Source organism: Amphiura filiformis, chromosome 15, assembly GCF_039555335.1.
Source record: "Amphiura filiformis chromosome 15, Afil_fr2py, whole genome shotgun sequence".
NCBI classification, from domain to species: domain Eukaryota; kingdom Metazoa; phylum Echinodermata; class Ophiuroidea; order Amphilepidida; family Amphiuridae; genus Amphiura; species Amphiura filiformis.
Genome location: NC_092642.1, coordinates 504,530 through 529,667, shown reverse-complemented (window position 1 = coordinate 529,667; position 25,138 = coordinate 504,530). Strand labels below are relative to the sequence as shown.

Here is a 25,138-nt window from a genome sequence, read left to right as displayed (position 1 = left end):
GATAACCCATAACCAATATATAGTAACCAATATACAGTAACCTGTATACAACTGTGCCATACAAATGATTATATTGCACAATAATCTGGGAAAATGTAGTTTTGCCAGAGGTAAGGTTCAATAATAAATTGAAGCATATTCGTTCATTTTTATGTCACATTATATGTTCAAAATGTGCCTATTATACACTAGGTATGTGGGAAGGGAGCCTGTGTACTTTGTTTGCTGCTAAATATGGGTGGTTTTATTCAAACAAGTATAACTTGGGTTTGCTGTGAGCAGTTACATCAATTCTTTTTTTTATTATTGAAACATGTAGAATTTGCTCTTTTCAATGATATTTTCATTTACAGCCTATTATAGATCTGTAGTTACAGCCCTTTAAACATGAGTTTACTTTTTTAATCAGATTGTATGATCAGCTACTGTTTGGAATTAAGGGTATTTGCTCCACAGATAATTCTATTATGTAGTTTCCATTATTCCATTATCTGTGTTTGCTCAGTCATTTTATTGAAACTGAGAAATTTACAACAACTTGGCCTAACAAGTAGGTGTTAATATGTTAAAAAGACACAACGTCTGGACATTAATTTCTTCCATGCTAATAGTCAATTGATTTTCCTCGCATTTCTGGGTTTATATTTACAGTGTACAGGATCTGTGCAAGATCAATAAAACATTAAATGATCATCAATCAATCAATTTATTGGAATCACTTTTGTAACAGTGGCACATGCACTCATGTGCAGTGCATCCAACATAAAAATACAATTACATAGAACATCAATAAAAAAACAAAAAGAAACATACTTATGCTTATATACAAATGTCTTACGTAAAAAGGATAATACACTTAAACACAATTTACAAGCTAAATTTAACACTAGTACATCTAGTACACTTAACACGCCCACCCCACAAATATTCTACGTTTGTATACGCAAACCCCCCCCCCGCATGCATCCCTCAATTCTCACTTTACAACATAATTATTCTACATGTGCACAAAATATGGAGTGCATAATAAGTTAATATACAAATTTTACACAAATATAATATATACAAATGAATAGCAAGATGGTTACATTTGAAGATTCTTAAGTGTGCTGTTTCTTTTGGCCCATGCTTTTTTGAGATAACTCTTGCTATACGTATCAAAAATTTGACCTACTGCATTATCATATTGATAGATATCACTTAAAGCAAAATATAATTTAGTAAGATTTCCATTTGAAATGAAGCATTCCCATGCAGATTGGCAATTAATATCAATTAAAGATCTCTCTAGTTTATAAAATTCATCAATACGAATATCATTATATGCATTACATGTAAACAGAAAGTGAATAATATCCTCTTCAAAACCAGAGTTACATAAGCGGCAGACACCATCATTTGTCTTGGCCCATGAGCGGGTGTTATTATCGATTTGAAGGGTGTTGGTTCGAGCTTTAAACTTGAGCTTGGCACCCTGGAAGTCGGTTTTTCCAGTAAGATATGGCTCAAGATATTTTTCTTGCTTAAGCAATGAATAGTTTTGAAGAGATGATTTATTTTTCACAGAATTAACCCAGTCATTATATTCAATATCCTTATTTATTGATTTGAAAGTCTGAAGCCAATTATGATTACTTTCGGAACTAAAGTTGTTAAATAAGTGATCCAGGCCGCATTTTGTAAGTCTGTCTTCAATACACGACAACCATTTCCACCGTAAATTATGATTATTCCGATATACATTAAACATAACATTAAAGAAAAGTTTTGGCCAACGATTTGGGTTCATGTTAATGAGTCTGTGAAAATACCCAACACGTTGAACATTTTGAATGGATGAAAGTGCATCCCAGCCTAAATCACCATATATGGATCCTTTTGCTGTATTGATGGGGATTTTGAGAATGTATCTCGCCATTTGGTATTGAAGATTTTCTAATTTATTAACATCAGTTTGACCTCCACAAACCCAAGTAGAACATGCATAATTAATTGTAGGGAGACCAATTGTGCGACAAAGAAGGTCTCCGTAGTATACCCGATTAAAGTCATCTTGACTATCAATAATAGATTTAATATAGGCTATAATTCTATGACCTTTACGAATAACTTCTTTTATATGAAGGTGATCAGATAGGTTGTAATTAATATGGGTGCCAAGATATTTGTAACTGTTTGTTTCTTTAATACAACCGTTACCAAGATTCCAAACATTTTAGGATTAGCACGTTTACCTATTTTGAGTACATTTGATTTATCGAGATTAAAGATAAACGCATACATGCTAGCAAATGATGAGGCAGTGTCAAGCATCTTCTGTAGGTCGTGAGCATTTTCCATAATCAATACCACATCATCTGCCCACAGGAGGCAGTTAATTTTAATGTTACATATATCAACACCAAAGTTGGACTTTTTTAGCATCTTTGATAGATTATTTATGAAAATATTAAATAAAACTGGGGAGAGAACACATCTCTGTTTTAGGCCGTCATCTACAGCAAAAAAGTTAGTTTCAATATCACCAAATTTTACTAAACACTTAACATTATTATACAAATTCTTTAAGATACGCCATATTTTACCTCTTATACCAGAGTTCCATGCAGCTACAAGAAGCCCATCTCTCCAAACAGTGTCAAATGCCTTCTTGAAGTCAAGAAAGGCAAAGAAAGTCTTTTTACCTTCAGACAATCTTGTGGCTGCAATACTTTTTAAAGAAAATATATGATCTTGACACTGATGATCTTTTCTAAATCCACCTTGAGTTTCAGTAAGAAGATTATTTTTTTCTGCAAATTCTGATATGACATTGGCGAAAATTCGGTTATATATCTTAGCAACGCAAGAGTTTAAAGTAATTCCTCTATAATTATTTAAATCATCTTTACGGCCTTTTTTATGAATGGGAATAATAATTCCCATGTTCCATTCGTCTGGAGCATGTTCATAATACAATAACTTATTAAATAAAGCATGCATATAATTAATCAATATATCACCGCCATTTTTTAATGTTGTAGCATTAAATATGTTAATTGAAAAACTAGAAACATTGTGGTGGATATATTATGCTATATTATGCTAGCCAGAGAAGTTATCTTACACTTCCCATAATGCATTTCTTCCATTTCAATATTCTGAACTGATTTGATATGTTGTGCCACGGGTCAACAAAATATAGTTCAGTAAACAGAGCACATCCAGATCTTGCAAAATATATTCAATTCTTGACTAGCGACCCTTGTTCAGCCAGTCTATTCTCAAAATGAAAACATGAAAAATGAAAAAAATGAAACCTGTACAAAGTAATGGGAGCATTAATTGGTTGGAATGAGGGGATGTATTATGTTGCAAAGGATTCTGGGAAGGGTAAAATATTTTCTCTGCATGCTTGCTATCCCTATCAACAGTATAGATGGGTTTTCTTGCCCTAAACCTTAAAAACTTTATCTCTTATCCAAAATTGTAAAAACACATATCTAGGGTTTATGCAATAGCTGTCAGGTGCTTTTATATTAAGATTATGTACAATATAGAATGCAGAAATGGTCAAATGTTTATAGGGTAGCTATTGCAGGTAATGTCCTTCTCGATATCATTACAACTTTTGGTTTTGCAACATGTTTGCCTGGCCTAATTAAGTGTATTAGCTCTCATTTTATCTACTCAGTAGTTCTGAATATGCACTAATTGGGGAAATTTGAGACACTGCTTGCTCATGGCCATGTATGTACGTAATCCACCAGTGGAGCTCCTGCGCCCCTCCGCAGAACTTCCGATAGTGGACATTGTGCGCTCGGGGGCGCACAGAATCCACTATCGGAGTTGCTGCGCTCGGAAGCAAAAATTTATAAAAGGCCTTATTATAATAGCGGTGGATCATTCTGCGCTCGGGCGCAGAGAATCCACTACCGGAGTTACTGCGCCCGGTCACAGTTCCTAATTATGTAGCGGTGGATCATTGCTGCGCTCGGGCGTAGAAAATCCACTACCGGAGTTACTGCGTCCGGGCGCAGGTCTTTATATGTAGCGATGGATCATTGCTGCGCTCGGGCGCAGATAATCCACTATCGGAGTTCTGCGCCAGCGCCGTTCCTTATGTAGCGGTGGATCATCACAGAAAATCCACTGTCGGAGTTACTGCGCTCGGAAGCAAAATAAACATATTTTCTTATTATAATAGCTGTGGATCATTTTTGTTATTTTGCTTTCGAACTCCGACCATGGATTATCTGCGCCCTAGCGCAGAGATGATCCACCGCCACCTATAAGGAACTGCGTCCGGGCGCAGCAACTCCGATAGTGGATTCTCTGCGCCCGAGCGCAGCAATGATACACCGCTATTATAATAAGAAAATATTTTATTTAGCTTCCGAGCGCAGAAGCTCCAACAGTGGATTCTCTGCGTCCGAGTGCAGAAATGATCCACCGCTATTATAATAAGAAAATATTTTATTTTGCTTCCGAGCGCAGAAGCTCCAAAAGTGTATTCTCTGCGCCGGAGCACAGAAATGATCCACCGCTATATATAATAAGAAAATATGTTATTTTGCTTCCCAGTGCAGAAGCTCCAACAGTGGATTTTCTGCGCCCGAGCGCAGCAATGATCCACCCCAACATATAAGGGCGCAGAAATGATCCACCACTATTATAATAAGAATATATGTTATTTTGTTTCAGAACGCAGTAACTCCAACAGTGGATTCTCTGCGCCCGAGCGCAGCAATGATCCACCGCTACATATAAGGAACTGCGCCGGGTGCAGTAATTCCAATAATGGATTCTCTGCGCTCGGGCGCAGAAATGATCCACCGCTATTATAATAAGAAAATGTGTTATTTTTGCTTCCGAGCGCAGTAACTCCGACCGTGGATTCTCTGCGCCCCCGAGCGCAGAAATGATCCACCGCTATTATTATAAGAAAACATGTTATTTTGCTTCCGAACGCAGTAAATCCAACAGTGGATTCTCTGCGCCCGAGCGCAGCAATGATCCACCGCTACATATAAGGAACTGCGCCCGGGCGCAGCAACTCTGTGCTCGGGCGCAGAACTTCCACTACCGGAAGTTCTGCGGAGGGGCGCAGGAGCTCCACTGGTGGATCACGTACATAACTCTCATGGCTCGTGCACAGAAGTAGGGGCCTATAGACAGCACAAGCCCAATTGGTGCTTTATCTATTGACTTGCCTTATGTACTATCGGTCCGGCAAAGCAACACTGAAAAGCAAACATTCTGTTACATCTTTTACAAAACGCCACAGCATCGCAAGAACAAGGAGTTTGAACAGTGCTTGTAATATGATCAGCACTACAAACAGTCTGCAAAGGAGACTATTCTCTGAAATTTGGTAACAATTTTTCGTAACAAAATGCCCCCCAAATCACACTTTCCGTCCAAATTTTCCTAGCTAAATAAGTAACAATCATGAACGATCATGCAAAGCCGGGATGCAAAGATCGCTCCCTCAAATTACCAGCTCCATTACTCAAACGATGTAGCAAGAGAAAGTAAAAAACATAGAAAAAACTAGACTATGACTATGGCTAATGAGCTAACAAGCGACTTTCAAAAATATCTTCCTCTGAAACCACCTTCAAGTATGCCAAACCTGTGTACCAAGAACCCGGGGGCACTCAGAAAAAAAAACAAAACGGGGACGTGCCGCAAATATGGGTAGCATTTTCAGCCTCTTGGTATATCAATGACCCCTTTTTCAAAGCCTATTTTGGTATATGAATGGGTCCTTTTTTTTCTAATTTTTTTCAATTTTTTCGGAAAATAGCCCAATTTTTCCTTAATCTAGCCAAAAATGCCAAAATTTTCCCAAAATTTTGGGAAAATTTGTAAAAACGAAGACAATTTGGGTTAAATTCGGCCGAAAATTTTGACTTTTGGTATATAAATGGGTCCAAATTTCTTGAAAAATTGGTATATTTATGGGTCCACTTTCAAATTCTCAGCGGCACGTCCCTACCAAAACCAAACTTGAGTACCCCCCCGGGACCAAGAAGCACTCAACAAAAGTGGATATGACCACAAACTCAAATTCAATTCAAACAAAAAGAATAATGAAAACAACTCTCGCAAACGTGCCAAACCTGGTTTAAACCCACCATATAGTGAATATGTGTACACAAACATCGGGAAAAGATTTGTCCAAAAGTTGGACAAATGCTTTCCCCCTGGTCACCAACTACACAAATTGATAAATAGAAGCCCTGTTAAAGACACACCACAACTCTAAGCGAGTATGTCTGGACGTTAAAAGATAAAAATGTACCGTATTCAATTAAATGGAAAGTAATAAGCAGAGCTAAGGCTTACTCAACATCTCGTAAAACTTTGCAACCTGTGTATCGAGGAGGAATATTTCATCTTCTCTCCATACACAGACCTGACATGTCACCCTCCACCAAGCATAATTTGGAGTTTTGAGCAACTAAATTACTGATACAGGTGACTGTGCAAACATGTATTTATATTATTATAAGACCAATCTAGCGTAATACTTTTATGGAGGGTGTCGGTTTTTGCCTCTTTTGTCAAAACATATATATATACCGGTATATGGCTTACCTTCTATAGTTCTTCTTTAACTGACATTTATCACGATTAAGTTTTTCATGCACAGTGTGGAATACTATTCAGATGGTTTTCAATGAAAAGTATAGTGAAATGCATGCTAGATGCATAAGCTACAGCACCGGGAACTGTTCCTGGTTTTCATATAGCATGACACCTTGCCCCAGAACCATTTGAATAGTGCTCCGCACAGCACTGCTCACTGGAAACTTAACTTCAATACTATTCATCATTAATGTGCACAGTGTACCGATGTATATTAATTTGGTACCGATGAAAAATAGATCAAACATAGGGAAACATACCATATTCAACCTAATTAGCACCCTTTCCCTAAATTAGTGTTGCTATTAAACTTGCATCTGTGTAAGCACCAAGGTTGTAGCTACAGTGGACGGTGGAGCCCACCACTCAGCTGCAATTTTGGCACTAGAGCCCACCACTCAGAGTTCAAAATTGCAAAATTTTATTGAATTAGTCAAGAATTTGGGTAAATTTTGACAACAAATTGCCAAATGTGCTCAATTTTCATCAAATGCCACCCAGCACTAAAAATATCATAGCTACAACCCTGGTAAGCACCCTCTTCATTGTGCTTTGATTTGCATGAAATATATTGGTCAAAATTAAAGCTGCAACAGCAAATCTTCTGTCCCTGATTCATATTTTACCCTTGTTTGACTTTCAAAACCTAAGTATCTCTTTAAATGACTTATGCCCAGTTCATAGTCCACTTCGTGAACACAAATTTTTCGCGGCGAAGAATTAGCCAAGGTCTTATCGTGTGATAAAATCGATTCATACTCAACGTACTTCTCGCGATAAAACATTTATCGCAAGGTAAGTGTTGCTATTTCATTTTTAATGTTGCTGAACCTGTGATGATTTAAGTGATTGCCAGGTACATCTTGAAAATACTGTAGGCCTAATAATATTGTGTAGTATAGAGGTGTGGTTGTATTTGAGGCATTTGAATATACTGAGGGGGTATCCAAAAGTTTTTGACATCCCCCAGAAGCGAAGGAGCTATATCGATGAAATTTTGTCAGTGCAATTACTGGTCCTTCTGTACATTATGGTCCAAAAATGGTCTCATAAGTATGTTTACTTTTTTTTTTTTTTACAGGTGGCGCCAGATGGGCAGTAGGCGCATAGCCTGTAAAATGGTGAAAATTGAGGCACGCAGCGTGATTAAGTTCCTGCATTTGAAGGGTTAGGCCTACAATGCTCAGAAAATCTATGATGAAATGAAAGCTATCTACGGTGATGATTGCCCATCATATGGCACTGTTGCTTTTTGAAAAAGAAATTTCCAAACTGGCCACATGTCCCTCACAGATGAGCCAAGAAGTGGACGTCCATCACTTTCGGATGATGCGGCCACAGTGAAGAAATTCAAGAAAGTGGAGGATCTTATCATGAAAGAAAGAAAACATACTTATGAGACCATTTTTGGACTATAATGTACATAAGGACTAGTATTTACACTGACAAAAAAAGTCTCATAAGTATGTTTACTTTCTTTACAGGTGGCGCTATGGGCAGTAGGCGCATAACCTTTTCATGATAAGATCCTCCACTTTTTTTAATTTCTTCACGGTGGCGCGATCATCCGAAAGTGATGGACGCCCACTTCTTGGCTCATCTGTGAGGGACATGTGGCCAGTTTGGAAATTCCTTTTTCAAAAAGCAACAGTGCCATATGATGGGCAATCATCACCGAGATAGCTTTCATTTCATCATAGATTTTCTGAGCATTGTAGGCCTAACCCTACAAATGAAGGAACTTAATAACGCTGCGTGCCTCAATTTTCACCATTTTACAGGTTATGCGTCTACTGCCCATCTGGCGCCACCTGTAAAAAAAGTAAACATACTTATGAGACCATTTTTGGACCATAATGTACAGAAGGACCAGTAATTACACTGACAAAATTTCATCGATACAGCTCCTTCGCTTCTGGGTGATGTCAAAAACTTTTGGATACCCCCTCGTATTTCAAAAGCATTGTCGATATTGAAAATTCAGGGGCAGGAAATGTCATCTTTCAAGAATGTTGAAAGAAGCATTAATATCATCAACGTAGCTAAAATAAATAAAAAGTTGTGTTGGATTATTGTTTTATATTATGCACAAGCGAAAATGAAGGTTACATTAAAACACTAAGCGCAGGCGCTATAACAAAATGGGTTGAACTTGCACCGGGAACTTACAATCAGTGTTTAATGTCTGCATATCCTCATAGGCCTATATAATTGTAATCTATCATTGTGCAAGTTAGGAAGTTTTGTACGGCAACTATGAATTTTCTTTATACTCGTCATTCGCCATGGTGCCCAATCAATGATTACAGCACATAGATGATGGTTTAAAATGTAGCGATTTTCTGCAGTAGGTTACAGCTTTCTGTGAAAAAGGTCATTGCCTCGACCTTGCCTGCCAAGCAGCCAATCAGAAACTTTTATCGCGCGCAAATATTCGCTTGAGTTGAACAAAATTCAACTCAAGCAAATTTATCCTTGGAGACGAAGGCTTAAGTAATACATGCAAACAAGCTTTGGATATTTTTGTAAAGACAGAATGAGTTACAATCGATACAATTGAAATTTGGTAGCAATCTTTCAGGACCACTTTGATTATCCTTGAAATAGCTGCAATGAAAGAAATCAGTCCTGTAAATGTATTAATTGATCCATGTAATAAGTTGCCTATTATAGATTGGCTTGAATATAAGAGATATAATGCCTCTATGTTCTAATATGATTGGATTTATTTTTCAGATAATCATCACTATAAATGCTACTATGCTCTAATTTGATTGGATTCATTTTCAAGATAATCATGACTATCATGCTGCTATGCTCTAATTTGATTGGATTCATTTTCAAGATAATCATGACTATAATGCTGCTATGCTCTAATTTGACTGGATTCATTTTCAAGATAATCATGACTATAATGCTGCTATGCTCTAATTTGATTGGATTCATTTTCAAGATAATCATGACTATAATGCTGCTATGCTCTAATTTGATTGGATTCATTTTCAAGATAATCATGACTATAATGCTGCTATGCTCTAATTTGATTGGATTCATTTTCAAGATAATCATGACTATAATGCTGCTATGCTCTAATTTGATTGGATTCATTTTCAAGATAATCATGACTATAATGCTGCTATGCTCTAATTTGACTGGATTCATTTTCAAGATAATCATGACTATAATGCTGCTATGCTCTAATTTGATTGGATTCATTTTCAAGATAATCATGACTATAATGCTGCTATGCTCTAATTTGATTGGATTCATTTTCAAGATAATCATGACTACAATGCTGCTATGCTCTAATTTGATTGGATTCATTTTCAAGATAATCATGACTATAATGCTGCTATGCTCTAATTTGATTGGATTCATTTTCAAGATAATCATGACTATAATGCTGCTATGCTCTAATTTGATTGGATTCATTTTCAAGATAATCATGACTATAATGCTGCTATGCTCTAATTTGATTGGATTCATTTTCAAGATAATCATGACTATAATGCTGCTATGCTCTAATTTGATTGGATTCATTTTCAAGATAATCATGACTATAATGCTGCTATGCTCTAATTTGATTGGATTCATTTTCAAGATAATCATGACTATAATGCTGCTATGCTCTAATTTGATTGGATTCATTTTCAAGATAATCATGACTATAATGCTGCTATGCTCTAATTTGATTGGATTCATTTTCAAGATAATCATGACTATAATGCTGCTATGCTCTAATTTGATTGGATTCATTTTCAAGATAATCATGACTATAATGCTGCTATGCTCTAATTTGATTGGATTCATTTTCAAGATAATCATGACTATAATGCTGCTATGCTCTAATTTGATTGGATTCATTTTCAAGATAATCATGACTATAATGCTGCTATGCTCTAATTTGATTGGATTCATTTTCAAGATAATCATGACTATAATGCTGCTATGCTCTAATTTGATTGGATTAATTTTCAAGATAATCATGACTATAATGCTGCTATGCTCTAATTTGATTGGATTCATTTTCAAGATAATCATGACTATAATGCTGCTATGCTCTAATTTGATTGGATTCATTTTCAAGATAATCATGACTATAATGCTGCTATGCTCTAATTTGATTGGATTCATTTTCAAGATAATCATGACTATAATGCTGCTATGCTCTAATTTGATTGGATTCATTTTCAAGATAATCATGACTATAATGCTGCTATATTCTAATTTGACTAGATTCATTTTGAAAATAATCATGACTATAATGCTGCTATGCTCTAATTTGATTGGATTCATTTTCAAGATAATCATGACTATAAATGCTGCTATGCTCTAATTTGACTAGATTCATTTTGAAAATAATCATGACTATAATGCTGCTATGCTCTAATTTGATTGGATTCATTTTCAAGATAATCATGACTATAATGCTGCTATGCTCTAATTTGACTGGATTCATTTTCAAGATAATCATGACTATAATGCTGCTATGCTCTAATTTGATTGGATTCATTTTCAAGATAATCATGACTATAATGCTGCTATGCTCTAATTTGACTGGATTCATTTTCAAGATAATCATGACTATAATGCTGCTATATTCTAATTTGACTAGATTCATTTTGAAAATAATCATGACTATAATGCTGCTATGCTCTAATTTGATTGGATTCATTTTCAAGATAATCATGACTATAATGCTGCTATGCTATAATTTGACTGGATTCATTTTCAAGATAATCATGACTATAATGCTGCTATGCTCTAATTTGATTGGATTCATTTTCAAGATAATCATGACTATAATGCTGCTATGCTCTAATTTGACTGGATTCATTTTCAAGATAATCATGACTATAATGCTGCTATGCTCTAATTTGATTGGATTCATTTTCAAGATAATCATGACTATAATGCTGCTATGCTCTAATTTGACTGGATTCATTTTCAAGATAATCATGACTATAATGCTGCTATATTCTAATTTGACTAGATTCATTTTGAAAATAATCATGACTATAATGCTGCTATGCTCTAATTTGATTGGATTCATTTTCAAGATAATCATGACTATAATGCTGCTATGCTATAATTTGACTGGATTCATTTTCAAGATAATCATGACTATAATGCTGCTATGCTCTAATTTGATTGGATTCATTTTCAAGATAATCATGACTATAATGCTGCTATGCTCTAATTTGATTGGATTCATTTTCAAGATAATCATGACTATAATGCTGCTATGCTCTAATTTGATTGGATTCATTTTCAAGATAATCATGACTATAATGCTGCTATGCTCTAATTTGATTGGATTCATTTTCAAGATAATCATGACTATAATGCTGCTATGCTATAATTTGACTGGATTCATGTTCAAGATAATCATGACTATAATGCTGCTATGCTCTAATTTGATTGGATTCATTTTCAAGATAATCATGACTATAATGCTGCTATGCTCTAATTTGACTGGATTCATTTTCAAGATAATCATGACTATAATGCTGCTATGCTCTAATTTGATTGGATTCATTTTCAAGATAATCATCACTATAAATGCTACTATGCTATAATTTGACTGGATTCATTTTCAAGACCATCATCACATTAACACAGACACCTGTTCCAAGTCTAATGCCTCCACTGGTGAACAATCGTCAACCCTTTCTCAAACACTTGACCAGTGGAGCAACAGCTGTTGAAATCACATTGCCAGGATTCTCACTTGCCGTCTGCTTAAACATGGTACTAAATGTATCAGATACCAGTAAAACTATTGCAATGGATGATGTTTGTGCCTCAAATTCAACTATTTGACATTTTCCCCCAAGCACATCAGTACTTGACACAATATCCCCTGATAGTTTTGACAATCAGGAGAATTACCACAACTTGAAATGCTATAAGTCATGAATAGCTCAACGATGCTACATAATTGAAGATTTTTCTCAATATCAAGTAAACACACAAAATTAAAATATGATATCAGTATTTCTGGCTGAAAAGCCATATGTACTTTAACATTTGTACCCAACATATTTTGACAGATATTTGATTTCATGCATTTTGCGATACAGAATTTGTCTGAAAACACTTTGTTACCATGAATGGAAAGACTTTTATACTGAGCCACTGCCCAGTGTTGTTCATGAATCATTGTATTAATCCCCGCGCATGACTGGTATCCAAATCTGTAACTGGATTTCAATCTGAATCTGTATTTCAATATGAATCTGGATTTCAATCTGGATCTGATCTATTTGTAGGGTAATCACTGTAACAGTGGATCTTTTCCCAAGTCTTTCCCTCTTCACAACTAAGCTCATCTTACCCAAGGGCCGTACAAATCCGATGTATCTACTATCACCTTGATAAAAACCACGTCGTCCTTCACGTACATCTGATCTTTCAGAACTGTCTGATTCGCAAATAAAGGGCAGCCTGATGCAATGTTCATCTCCGTTGTTGGGCGCTGGAAACTGCTCAACTTTGGGTCCGGTCGAAAGCTGTCCGACAAATGACACCGTCCCGTCTCTTGATCCAAAAGCCTCAAAGTAACCTGGAAGTAGTGGTTCAAGTTTATAAGTTATTGTAATTTGTATATATTGATTCTAATTATATGAAACCTTTTATGCCGATGCCAATTACAGTAACTTTGCAAAGAACATATGGACCAAGAGTGATGAAGTGCAGATGAACAAAGATGAACCTCTACTGTTTCTGATAGGATCTGTTATATTTTTATTCTGTTTCTTGATCTTGAATTAATTTATATGGAGTATGTTTGTGCAATGGCGTCGGCAGGTTTTCAAAATATTTTCCACTTCCTTCTCTTGTCGTAACTGGTAATGTCATGATTTTTCCCCAACTGGGCATTTCCCCCCAACTTACCAGCAATAAATAGTGGGGGGGCTGCAGCCCCCCCCCCCACCCTTGCACATGCCAGTGTGTTTGTGAGCCCACCATGATGGCGTTTAAATCATGGGTACTGTACACTGGAGTCTGAAACTATCAAATTGTCAAATTTCTTAGGCCATGTAAGTAGGTTACTTGTACCATAAATCGTCAAACTGATGAACGTAACTGACTTCAGGAAGGAAAACGAGCAAGGTACACCAACTTGATGTGGGGAAACAAGTAAAATACAGACTAGACAATATGCAGGGGGGGGGGCAAAACCAGCAAATGTAGGCATAGGAAGTAAGCAAAGTTCGATAGCAAAAATTACCAGTTCCAAGGCTCACAAAAGTGCTAAACCTGCAAAAACAACAAGGATCAATGGTAATACAAAACTGCACTAGAACATGTGATGAAAATCACTGTGCATATAAACAGACACGCTAAACCAAACATCCAGAGTAGGCACAAAATAAGCAAAGTTCGATGGCCAAAAATTGCCAATTACAGAGCCCACAAAAGTGTCAGGAAAACAGTACACTGGAAGTGATGAAAATCACTGTGTACATAGCAGTCGAACACTAAACGGACAAAAAACAACCGACGTTTCGAGCAGATAAACTGCTCCTCTTCAGGGACAGACAACAAAATATAAAAGCAAACAACAAAAACTACATGCTGTAATTTAAAAACAAATTCAAGTCAAAAACTAAAGGCAAGTTCAAATAGAACTCAGTAGCAAACAAGATAAGCTCAGAGCAAAATAAGCATGTCTTACTTCAATGAAGCACAGTTTACTACGGAAACTTCAGGAAACTGCTGTGCCAATTGGGGAACAACCCATTTGTTCACATTGACCAAGTAGTTCCTACAGTTATAGACTCCATTCGATTGCCACATCTCTCAACCATGTTTCAAATGTTGACAATATAAATGTTGCTCACAGAAAACTGTCCTTTGGCACTCCCCTTCATTTGGTAGCTAGCTTTAATACTTGATCCTTCATCATTTGTAGTGTCTTAAATGCACAAACTCATTAAAACACTCGGGTCTTACCATCAAACTTATATAATTTCAAAAGACCTTAAATTTCAGCAGCTGATTGGAAATCTTTGCAAATGAATTTAAAATGATATCATGCGAGGTAAAAAAAAACACTATAACCAATCACACAATGGCGACAGCGCGTTTGAACACAGTCCACTGCTTGGTTGAATACGCCTTCAAATCACTATGATTGGTTGAATGTTTTGATCATCGCACATGAGCTAGTGTTACCAACTCATAGAGTGAGTGATTCATTGATCTTTTCAAGACCTCAGACTTCTTTGTGTGTCTACAACTTTACAACCTTTGACAATGTGGTGTTTAATCTACCACTGGTTAACCTCTGACTTAGTGGTAGTTCATCTACCACTTGATAACCTTTGACTAGAGTGATGACCTCTGACTTAGCAGTTGTTCATCTAACATTTGATGACCTCTGACTTAGTAGTGGTTCATCTAACATTCTTAGTCAGTGGGAGTGGTCTAGTTCGTAGACATATATCTGATTGGACAATCGCATGATTTTGGGTGCCGTCTATCAGGCCAAAGAGACCCCACGTCATCATGAGTGTTGATAACGCATAACGCCCTTGTTGAGGTGCGCGTATGCATCGCATTGTATGCGTAGAGTAGTGCGGGATACGCGCACATGATAGCAGTACGTGCAACAGAATGCATGAATTTGTAATCAAGTTTCGTTCATTTTATAATAAGGGGAGCTTTTATGTACAGTTATTAAAATAATATTTAACTGACTAAGAATCAGAATAAACGATAGGATGCGCTGGCATCCACTACTCAAAATATTGGACCTGCCTGTCGTCTATCACACGGTTGGGGATAGTAAAAACAAAAATTCCTATCGTTTATTCTCTAATTTGATGATCTCTATCTTAGCAGTGGTTCATTTAACATTTGATGACTTAGCAGTCGTTCATCTACCATAATTTTTGAAAACATCTGATTTATTGTTATTTCACCTAACATTTGATAATCTTTGACTTGGTGGTAGTTCTCCTAACATTTAATTATCTCTTGATTGGCAGTGGCTTTCTACCATTAGACTCATGGGAGTATAATCAGATTTACTAGCACAGTACAGTTTAAAAATCATTTGACATGGCAGGAGTTCATCTTCCTCTTGAAAATGGTTTAGCATTGGTTCTTAACCTTTGGCTTAGCAGTGGTTCATCTACCATTTGATAACCTTTGACAGACTGATGGTTCATCTACCATCTGATGACATATGACCTGGGGTCCATTTCACTAAACTTTATGAAGCTTCGTAAGTCTCAAAATCATTTGTAACTTACGTCGAGTCGTAAGTTCCATTTCACTAAACATACTTACGAATGGTACCCTTCGTAAGTAATAGGGATTTACTACAGGAACCCTTCGTAAAGTTACGTCTAGTATTGGGTATTCATAACTTAACAAACGGTTAACTGAGTTACAATGGGTTAAAAGCTTAGTGAAATGGACCCCTGGTAGTAGTTCATCTACCACTACCTTTGACACAGTGGTAGTCATTTACCATTTGATAACCTTGACTTAAAAGTGGTTCATCTACCATTTGATTACCTTTGGCAGTCAACTGTAACTAATCTACTATTCCTCAATTGATTTAGTAGTGGTTCATATTGATGACCTCTGACTTAGTGGTGGTTCATTTACCATTTGACAACTTTTGACCTTGCAGTCATTTACCCACAGACACAGACTATTTAACAATAGCCAAAGTCTTAGCATCACCTTAGCATTTTCAAGATAATCATGACTATAATGCTGCTATGCTCTAATTTGATTCGATTCATTTTCAAGATAATCATGACTATAATGCTGCTATGCTCTAATTTGATTGGATTCATTTTCAAGATAATCATGACTATAATGCTGCTATGCTCTAATTTGATTGGATTCATTTTCAAGATAATCATGACTATAATGCTGCTATGCTATAATTTGACTGGATTCATTTTCAAGATAATCATGACTATAATGCTGCTATGCTCTAATTTGATTGGATTCATTTTCAAGATAATCATGACTATAATGCTGCTATGCTCTAATTTGACTGGATTCATTTTCAAGATAATCATGACTATAATGCTGCTATGCTCTAATTTGACTGGATTCATTTTCAAGATAATCATGACTATAATGCTGCTATGCTCTAATTTGATTGGATTCATTTTCAAGATAATCATGACTATAATGCTGCTATGCTCTAATTTGATTGGATTCATTTTCAAGATAATCATGACTATAATGCTGCTATGCTCTAATTTGACTGGATTCATTTTCAAGATAATCATGACTATAATGCTGCTATGCTCTAATTTGATTGGATTCATTTTCAAGATAATCATGACTATAATGCTGCTATGCTCTAATTTGACTGGATTCATTTTCAAGATAATCATGACTATAATGCTGCTATGCTCTAATTTGATTGGATTCATTTTCAAGATAATCATGACTATAATGCTGCTATGCTCTAATTTGATTGGATTCATTTTCAAGATAATCATGACTATAATGCTGCTATGCTCTAATTTGATTGGATTCATTTTCAAGATAATCATGACTATAATGCTGCTATGCTCTAATTTGATTGGATTCATTTTCAAGATAATCATGACTATAATGCTGCTATGCTCTAATTTGATTGGATTCATTTTCAAGATAATCATGACTATAATGCTGCTATGCTCTAATTTGATTGGATTCATTTTCACGATAATCATGACTATAATGCTGCTATGCTCTAATTTGATTGGATTCATTTTCAAGATAATCATGACTATAATGCTGCTATGCTCTAATTTGATTGGATTCATTTTCAAGATAATCATGACTATAATGCTGCTATGCTCTAATTTGATTGGATTCATTTTCAAGATAATCATGACTATAATGCTGCTATGCTCTAATTTGATTGGATTCATTTTCAAGATAATCATGACTATAATGCTGCTATGCTCTAATTTGATTGGATTCATTTTCAAGATAATCATGACTATAATGCTGCTATGCTCTAATTTGATTGGATTCATTTTCAAGATAATCATCACTATAAATGCTACTATGCTATAATTTGACTGGATTCATTTTCAAGACCATCATCACATTAACACAGACACCTGTTCCAAGTCTAATGCCTCCACTGGTGAACAATCGTCAACCCTTTCTCACAGACTTGACCAGTGGAGCAACAGCTGTTGAAATCACATTGCCAGGATTCTCACTTGCTGTCTGCTTAAACATGGTACTAAATGTATCAGATACCAGTAAAACTATTGCAATGGATGATGTATGTGCCTCAAATTTAACTATTTGACATTCCCCCCCCCCCAAGTACATCAATACTTGACACAGTATCCCCTGATAGTTTTGACAATCAGGAGAATTACCACAACTTGAAATGCTATAAGTCATGAATAGCTCAACGATGCTACATAATTGAAGATTTTTCTCAATATCAAGTAAACACACACAATTAAAATATGATATCAGTATTTCTGGCTGAAAAGCCATATGTACTTTAACATTTGTACCTAACATATTTTGACAGATATTTGATTTCATGCATTTTGCGATACAGAATTTGTCTGAAAACACTTTGTTACCATGAATGGAAAGACTTTTATACTGAGCCACTGCCCAGTGTTGTTCATGAATCATTGTATTAATCCCTGCGCATGACTGGTATCCAAATCTGTAACTGGATTTCAATCTGAATCTGTATTTCAATATGAATCTGGATTTCAATCTGGATCTGATCTATTTGTAGGGTAATCACTGTAACAGTGGATCTTTTCCCAAGTCTTTCCCTCTTCACAACTAAGCTCATCTTACCCAAGGGCCGTACAAATCCGATGTATCTACTATCACCTTGATAAAAACCACGTCGTCCTTCACGTACATCTGATCTTTCAGAACTGTCTGATTCGCAAATAAAGGGCAGCCCGATGCAATGTTCATCTCCGTTGTTGGGCGCTGGAAACTGCTCGACATGGGGTCCGGTCGAAAGCTGTCCGACAAATGATGCCGTCCCGTCTCTTGATCCAAAAGCATCAAAGTAACCTGGAAGTATAGTGGTTCAAATTTATACGTTATTGTAATTTGTACATATTGATTCTAATTATATGAAACCTTTTATGCTGATGCCAATTACAGTAACTTGCAAAGAACATATGGACCAAGAGTGATGAAGTGCAGATGATCCAAGATGAACCTCTACTGTTTCTGATAGGATGTTATATTTTTATTCTGTTTCTTGATCTTGCATTAATTTATATGGAGTATGTTTGTGCAATGGCGTCGGCAGGTTTTCAAAATATTTTCCACTTCCTTCTCTTGTCGTAACTGGTAATCTCATGATTTTTCCCCAACTGGGCATTTCCCCCGACTTACCAGCAATAAATAGTGGCGGGCTGCAGCTCCCCCCCCCCCCCACTTTGCACATGCCACTGTGTTTGTGAGCCAACCATGATGGGGTTTAAATCATGGGTACTGTACACTGGAGTCTGAAACTATAAAACGGTCAAATTTCTTAGGCCATGTAAGTAAGTTACTGGTACCATAAATCGTCAAACTGATGAACGTAACTGACTTCAGGAAACTGCTGTGCCAATTGGGGAACAACCCATTTGTTCACATTGACCAAGTAGTTCCTACAGTTATAGACTCCATTCGATTGCCACATCTCTCAACCATGTTTCAAATGTTGACAATATAAATGTTGCTCACAGAAAACTGTCCTTTGGCACTCCCCTTCATTTGGTAGCTAGATTACTTGATCCTTCATCATTTGTAGTGTCTTAAATGCACAAACTCATTAAAACACTCGGGTCTTACCATCAAACTTATATAATTTCAAAAGACCTTAAATTTCAGCAGCTGATTGGAAATCTTTGCAAATGAATTTAGAATGATATCATGCGAGGTAAAAAAAAACACTATAGCCAATCACACAGTGGCGACAGCGCGTTTGAACACAGTCCACTGCTTGGTTGAATACGCCTTCAAATCACTATGATTGGTTGAATGTTTTGATCATCGCACATGAGCTAGTGTTACCAACTCATAGAGTGAGTGATTCATTGATCTTTTCAAGACCTCAGACTTCTTTGTGTGTCTACAACTTTACAACCTTTGACAATGTGGTGTTTAATCTACCACTGGTTAACCTCTGACTTAGTGGTAGTTCATCTACCACTTGATAACCTTTGACTAGAGTGATGACCTCTGACTTAGCAGTTGTTCATCTAACATTTGATGACCTCTGACTTAGTAGTGGTTCATCTAACATTCTTAGTCAGTGGGAGTGGTCTAGTTCAGTGAGACATATATCTGATTGGACAATCGCATGATTTTGGGTGCCGCCTATCAGGCCAAAGAGACCCCACGTCATCATGAGTGTTGATGACGCATAACGCCCTTGTTGAGGTGCGCGTATGCATCGCATTGTATGCGTAGAGTAGTGCGGGATACGCGCACATGATAGCAGTACGTGCAACAGAATGCATGAATTTGTAATCAAGTTTCGTTCATTTTATAATAAGGGGAGCTTTTATGTACAGTTATTAAAATAATATTTAACTGACTAAGAATGAGAATAAACGATAGGATGCGCTGGCATCCACTACTCAAAATATTGGACCTGCCTGTCGTCTATATCACATAGTAAAAACAAAAATTCCTATATATCGTTTATTCTCAAATTTGATGACCTCTGACTTAATAGCAGTGGTTCATTTAACAATTGATGACTTCTGACTTAGCAGTAGTTCATCTACCATAATGTTTTATAACTAACATTTGATAATCTTTGACTTGGTGGTAGTTCTTCTAACATTTGATTATCTCTCGATCGACTGGCAGTGGTTTTCTACCATTAGACTCAGTGGGAGTATAATCTGATTTACTAGCACAGCACAGTTTAAAAATCATTTGATAACCTCTGACATGGCAGGGGTTCATCTTCCTCTAGAAAAAAGGTTTAGCATTGGTTCTTAACCTTTGACTTAGCATTGGTTCATCTACCATTTGATAACCTTTGACAGACTGATAGTTCATCTACCATCTGATGACATATGACCTGGATCCATGATAGTTCATCTACCATCTGATGACATATGACCTGGATCCATTTCACTAAACTTTATGAAGCTTCGTAAGTCTCAAAATCATTTGTAACTTACATCGAGTCGCAAGTTCCATTTCACTAACCATACTTACGAGTGGTACCCTTCGTAAGTAATAGGGATTTTACTACAGGAACCCTTCGTAAAGTTACGTCTAGTATTGGGTATTCATAACTTAACAAACGGTTAACTGAGTTACAATGGGTTAAAAGCTTAGTGAAATGGACCCTGGTAGTAGTTCATCTACCACTACCTTTGACACAGTGGTAGTCATTTACCATTTGATAACCTTGACTTAAAAGTGGTTCATCTACCATTTGATTACCCTTTGGCAGTCAACTGTAACTAATCTACTATTCCTCAGTTGATTTAGTAGTGGTTCATATTGATGACCTCTGACTTAGTGCATGGTGGTTCATTTACCATTTGACAACTTTTGACCTTGCAGTCATTTACCCACAGATACAGACTATTTACCAATTAAAGTCTAAGCATCATCCTTTAATGAGGGCCAATTGTTCCATGAAGTACGAGAGACAAAACTGTTTTGCACATGCATACTGCATAATTTAAGGCTATTTGTGAAAACGCAAAGACATGTAACTCATACTCTATCACATACGAAGGCATGCAATGCTGGCGTGATTTGGTAGACATGCTCAATCAAACTATCAACATGAATATGCAAGCATTCACAGCATACAAAGCAAAGGAACTTTGGCTGTTAGTGAATAATCTGTATTAGTCTGTTATGATCACCTTATGATTTCACCTACCTGTGACTTGGCAGTGGTTTGTCTACAATTGACCTTTTTGGTAAATCCCATAAGCCTTTGCGAGTACACATGAGAACTTGTCATTTGACATCACGCCGACTTCGATAAACGATTTGCACATTGGGGCAGATCGGCGTGACGTCAAATGACAAGTTCCCAGGTGTACTCGCAAAGGCTTATGGAATTTACCGAAAAGGTCAATTTGACCTCTGACTTGGCTGTGATTCATCTACCATTTGTGACCCGCAGCACAAACGAGCCGTAAATTCCCTAAATTGTATTCTGAGTTATGGTGTAAAATGTGTACGAAGGTCGTATTCATCGGTCACTTAAACTGGCGTGACATCTGTCTTATTTTGATAGTCACAACACCAATCAATAATCCTATTATTGAAGTGGATAATAAGCTTCTACCTTAGATGGCTATAGAACTTTTAATAGCTCTGGTCTTTGTTTGCTTTTGCTAAATCCTTTTCAAGTGGTGGGTTATTTGTATAGGTATGCATAACCAACAATTAACAATGAGAGAACCTTCTTAAACCTCGTTGACTTGGGGATGATTTGAAATGACCGCCAATTATGACTGTTTGATATTTATTGCCAGCAATGTGGAAAAAGAGACACACATAGAAACGAATTAAAAAAGCTATAATTTTGTTGAAGGAGCAAAGTTTAACTAACCATAACTCCACTTCTGGATATCGTTTGAAGTCAAATGATATACCATTTTAAGTTTATGATGTTTATTTTTAAACACGAAATAAAACAAAATTGACCCGGGGAGGAATTTACGGCTCATTCGCCGTGGACGGTCACAATTTTGACCTCTTACTTGGCAGAAGTTAATTAAATCTACCAATTAACTTGTAACTTGGCAGTGTTGTTTTACCTCAAACTCACCAGTCGTTCGTCTACCATTTGACCTCTAACTTGGCAGCGTTTCACAGTCTACTATTTGACCTCTGACTGACCTGACTTGGCAGTGGTTCATTTGACCTCTGATTTGGCAGTGGTTCGTCTACCATTTGTTGAATTCTCAACATGTTCAAGCTGTCACACTCTCAAACTAACCTTTTGACGAAAAGGCCATGGTAGAAATGCGTCGTAATCGCCTCTCATCACCACAAAAAAAAGAGACACATGCGTTCCTTTTCCCATGCCATCACCATTCAGGCAGATTCTCGCACACATCTTGTAACCATTGCGACTGGTGTAGAAAGGCTGGCTGTAAAGAGACCGGGTTTTGCCGCTATCTGCATCTCGCTTGCGGCGAGCAAAATCCTTGATTTTCCACAGCAGGACACCCTCGTAGTTTGCGAAGTCCTGTTCAGCCAGGCGGATAGCGTGCATCCCCATCTGATTCTCCATCGATATCATCCTGGCATTACACACTGTAGTTTCAGTAAAATTCTGGGATTATTCACAGTAGTGTCATTAAAATATCTCAAAAGTTGAAACATGATCATCTGATGATCTCACCAATTCAAATCATATTTTCAACATTTTATAATCAGTTACCAAAACTAATCCAATATCCATCAACAATGTGACCTTTACCACAAATGATTGTTGACAAATATTGGATATATAGAAGTGCAGTAATTGACTTGCATTTTATAACATTCACATTCTCAAAACTCCTGAGAGTAATCAAGTTCAATTAATTAAAATGTGTTTAATTAAAGGGATATACAGTCCTTTTACAAGCAAAATATGTTTCAATTTTGATATTCTTAAATAAAAACCGCACATTAGAGCTTTTGAAAACCAAAAGTTTCTCCAATTCAAGGAGAAAGAAAAAATAAGTAAAACAGAATTGCCTGTGTATAAAGGTTGCCCATGGCCTGTACTAAATCACAATAGAAGAAATTGCACACATGCCACGTATTTGATTATTTGATAATTATTTATTTGACTTTAAAAAAAATGTATCTTGTACGAAAACAGTTTTGAGTTAAAGTCAGCAGCATAGCAGGGTCAAGTTTTTTTTTTCTTCATCAGAACTTGCATATATTACAAAATATTGATAAGCTGGTCCTGAATTTTGTGTGTCGAAATTAAATGACTGTATATCCTTTTAGATGAATTGCAGGGCTGTCAACTTTTTGGAATTGCTTGGCGTGAGACAGAGGCGTACCAGGATTTGCCGACTCCAGTGTTCATTTTGTTCCATGATTATTTGAGCCACGGGCTCGAGAATGTGAAAAGCGGGGGTAGGAGCAACAAATTATTCATGACGATGCGTGAGATTTTACTCATTTTGCGTGAGATTTACTACCTAGGCGTGAGATTATACTACCTTGGCGTGAGACCGTGAGAAAGTGTCCCAATGCGTGAGACTCACGGCCAATGCGTGAGAGTTGACAGCCCTGTGAATTGGCAAAAACTATGAGCTGATAAAATAGATCATCTATCCTTAATAGGAATAAACTAACAGCTGGCAAAATACTAGTCCTTAATCAGTCATTCTATTATAATTTATTTCATATTTTATAATTCTGGAAATGGCTAAAATTTGAGTCTTGTATAACAGAGGTCCTGCATGTGACATTTACCCTCAAGCATGGCAATGCTCAATCTGTTTAACAGAGGCATACCAATTTCCTGCAGAAGTAGTGATGTAACAGGATTAATTACCATAGCAACATGTGAAGTGAATACAATTTTTGAAGGTATTGCCCTGCACTAGATCATCTAGATGTAGGCTGTAACTGTGCATCAGATTTATAAAAGAATAGGCATGAAGACCTGGATCGTAATTCTATAGAAATTTCAAATTATGCTGACATCACACCTGTACGATTATTGTCTTTGAAAAGAGCAGTACCGTATTGTATTTAATCTAGACACAGACATGACAAGTGATGAGGGCAGCCTACTTGTAGCCGAGATGAAAATACCTAAAGAGTTGTAGTGCAGGGCAAAACATTTAAAAATTGTAAATATCTATTGCTATCGTAATTAATCCTATTACATCACCACTTCTAGAGCGAATATCTCTAATACAAACATCATGTTTATTCCAAAGAAAAATATAACAAGTACACCATAGATTGGCCCAACCGTCCATTGATTCGACTGCATGGGACACTAATCAGGCCTCGAAATAAGAAGAAAAATCCAAGGGTCGTCCGGACCCTTACCCTTGAAATTTCAAGGGTCCTCACCAATTTTCAAGGGTCTGAGTCCGACCCCGGACCCTTAATTGCCTTTGAAATTTCAAGAGAGAGAATTAGCTACGGCGATTACGGTATGTGGATTGTAGAAAATTGAAAACCCGGGTTGAAAACTTGATGGGGAACTAAAACGAAAGTGTACTCAGGGAGCTGGATGTAATATGTGAACCAGATTTTCCAATGGAACAACAAAACTAGGATTTTTTGCTCTTTGCTTGGTTCAATTTTTATTTGCGGATCCGCACCTACTTTCACGGGTATTTGATGCAAGGACGCTCCTTATTTCGAACGCTGACACTAATCCTTTGTTTGAAGTTAAATGATAAAGGCATGCAGGGCCTCTATATCTGAAGTGGGTTCTTAATTGGACTAATGATTCATATTTACCTGCCTCACCATACAGATACTGTTTGACATTGAAATATTTCAGCTGTACCACTCTTTTATCTTTAAA

General features: G+C 36.6%; 1 protein-coding gene across 1 annotated transcript; it reads right to left on the bottom strand.

Annotated features, from left to right (window-relative positions):
* Positions 1-604: 604 nt before the first annotated feature.
* Positions 605-24,148, bottom strand: LOC140172034 (TNF receptor-associated factor 3-like). The gene is made up of 5 exons (XM_072195380.1): positions 24,064-24,148; positions 22,580-22,899; positions 18,442-18,669; positions 12,971-13,198; positions 605-661 (listed from the first exon to the last, which is right to left on the bottom strand). The coding sequence occupies exons 1-5, from the start codon at positions 24,146-24,148 to the stop codon at positions 605-607; spliced, it is 918 nt and encodes a 305-aa protein (XP_072051481.1).
* Between the last annotated feature and the right edge of the window lie 990 nt (positions 24,149-25,138).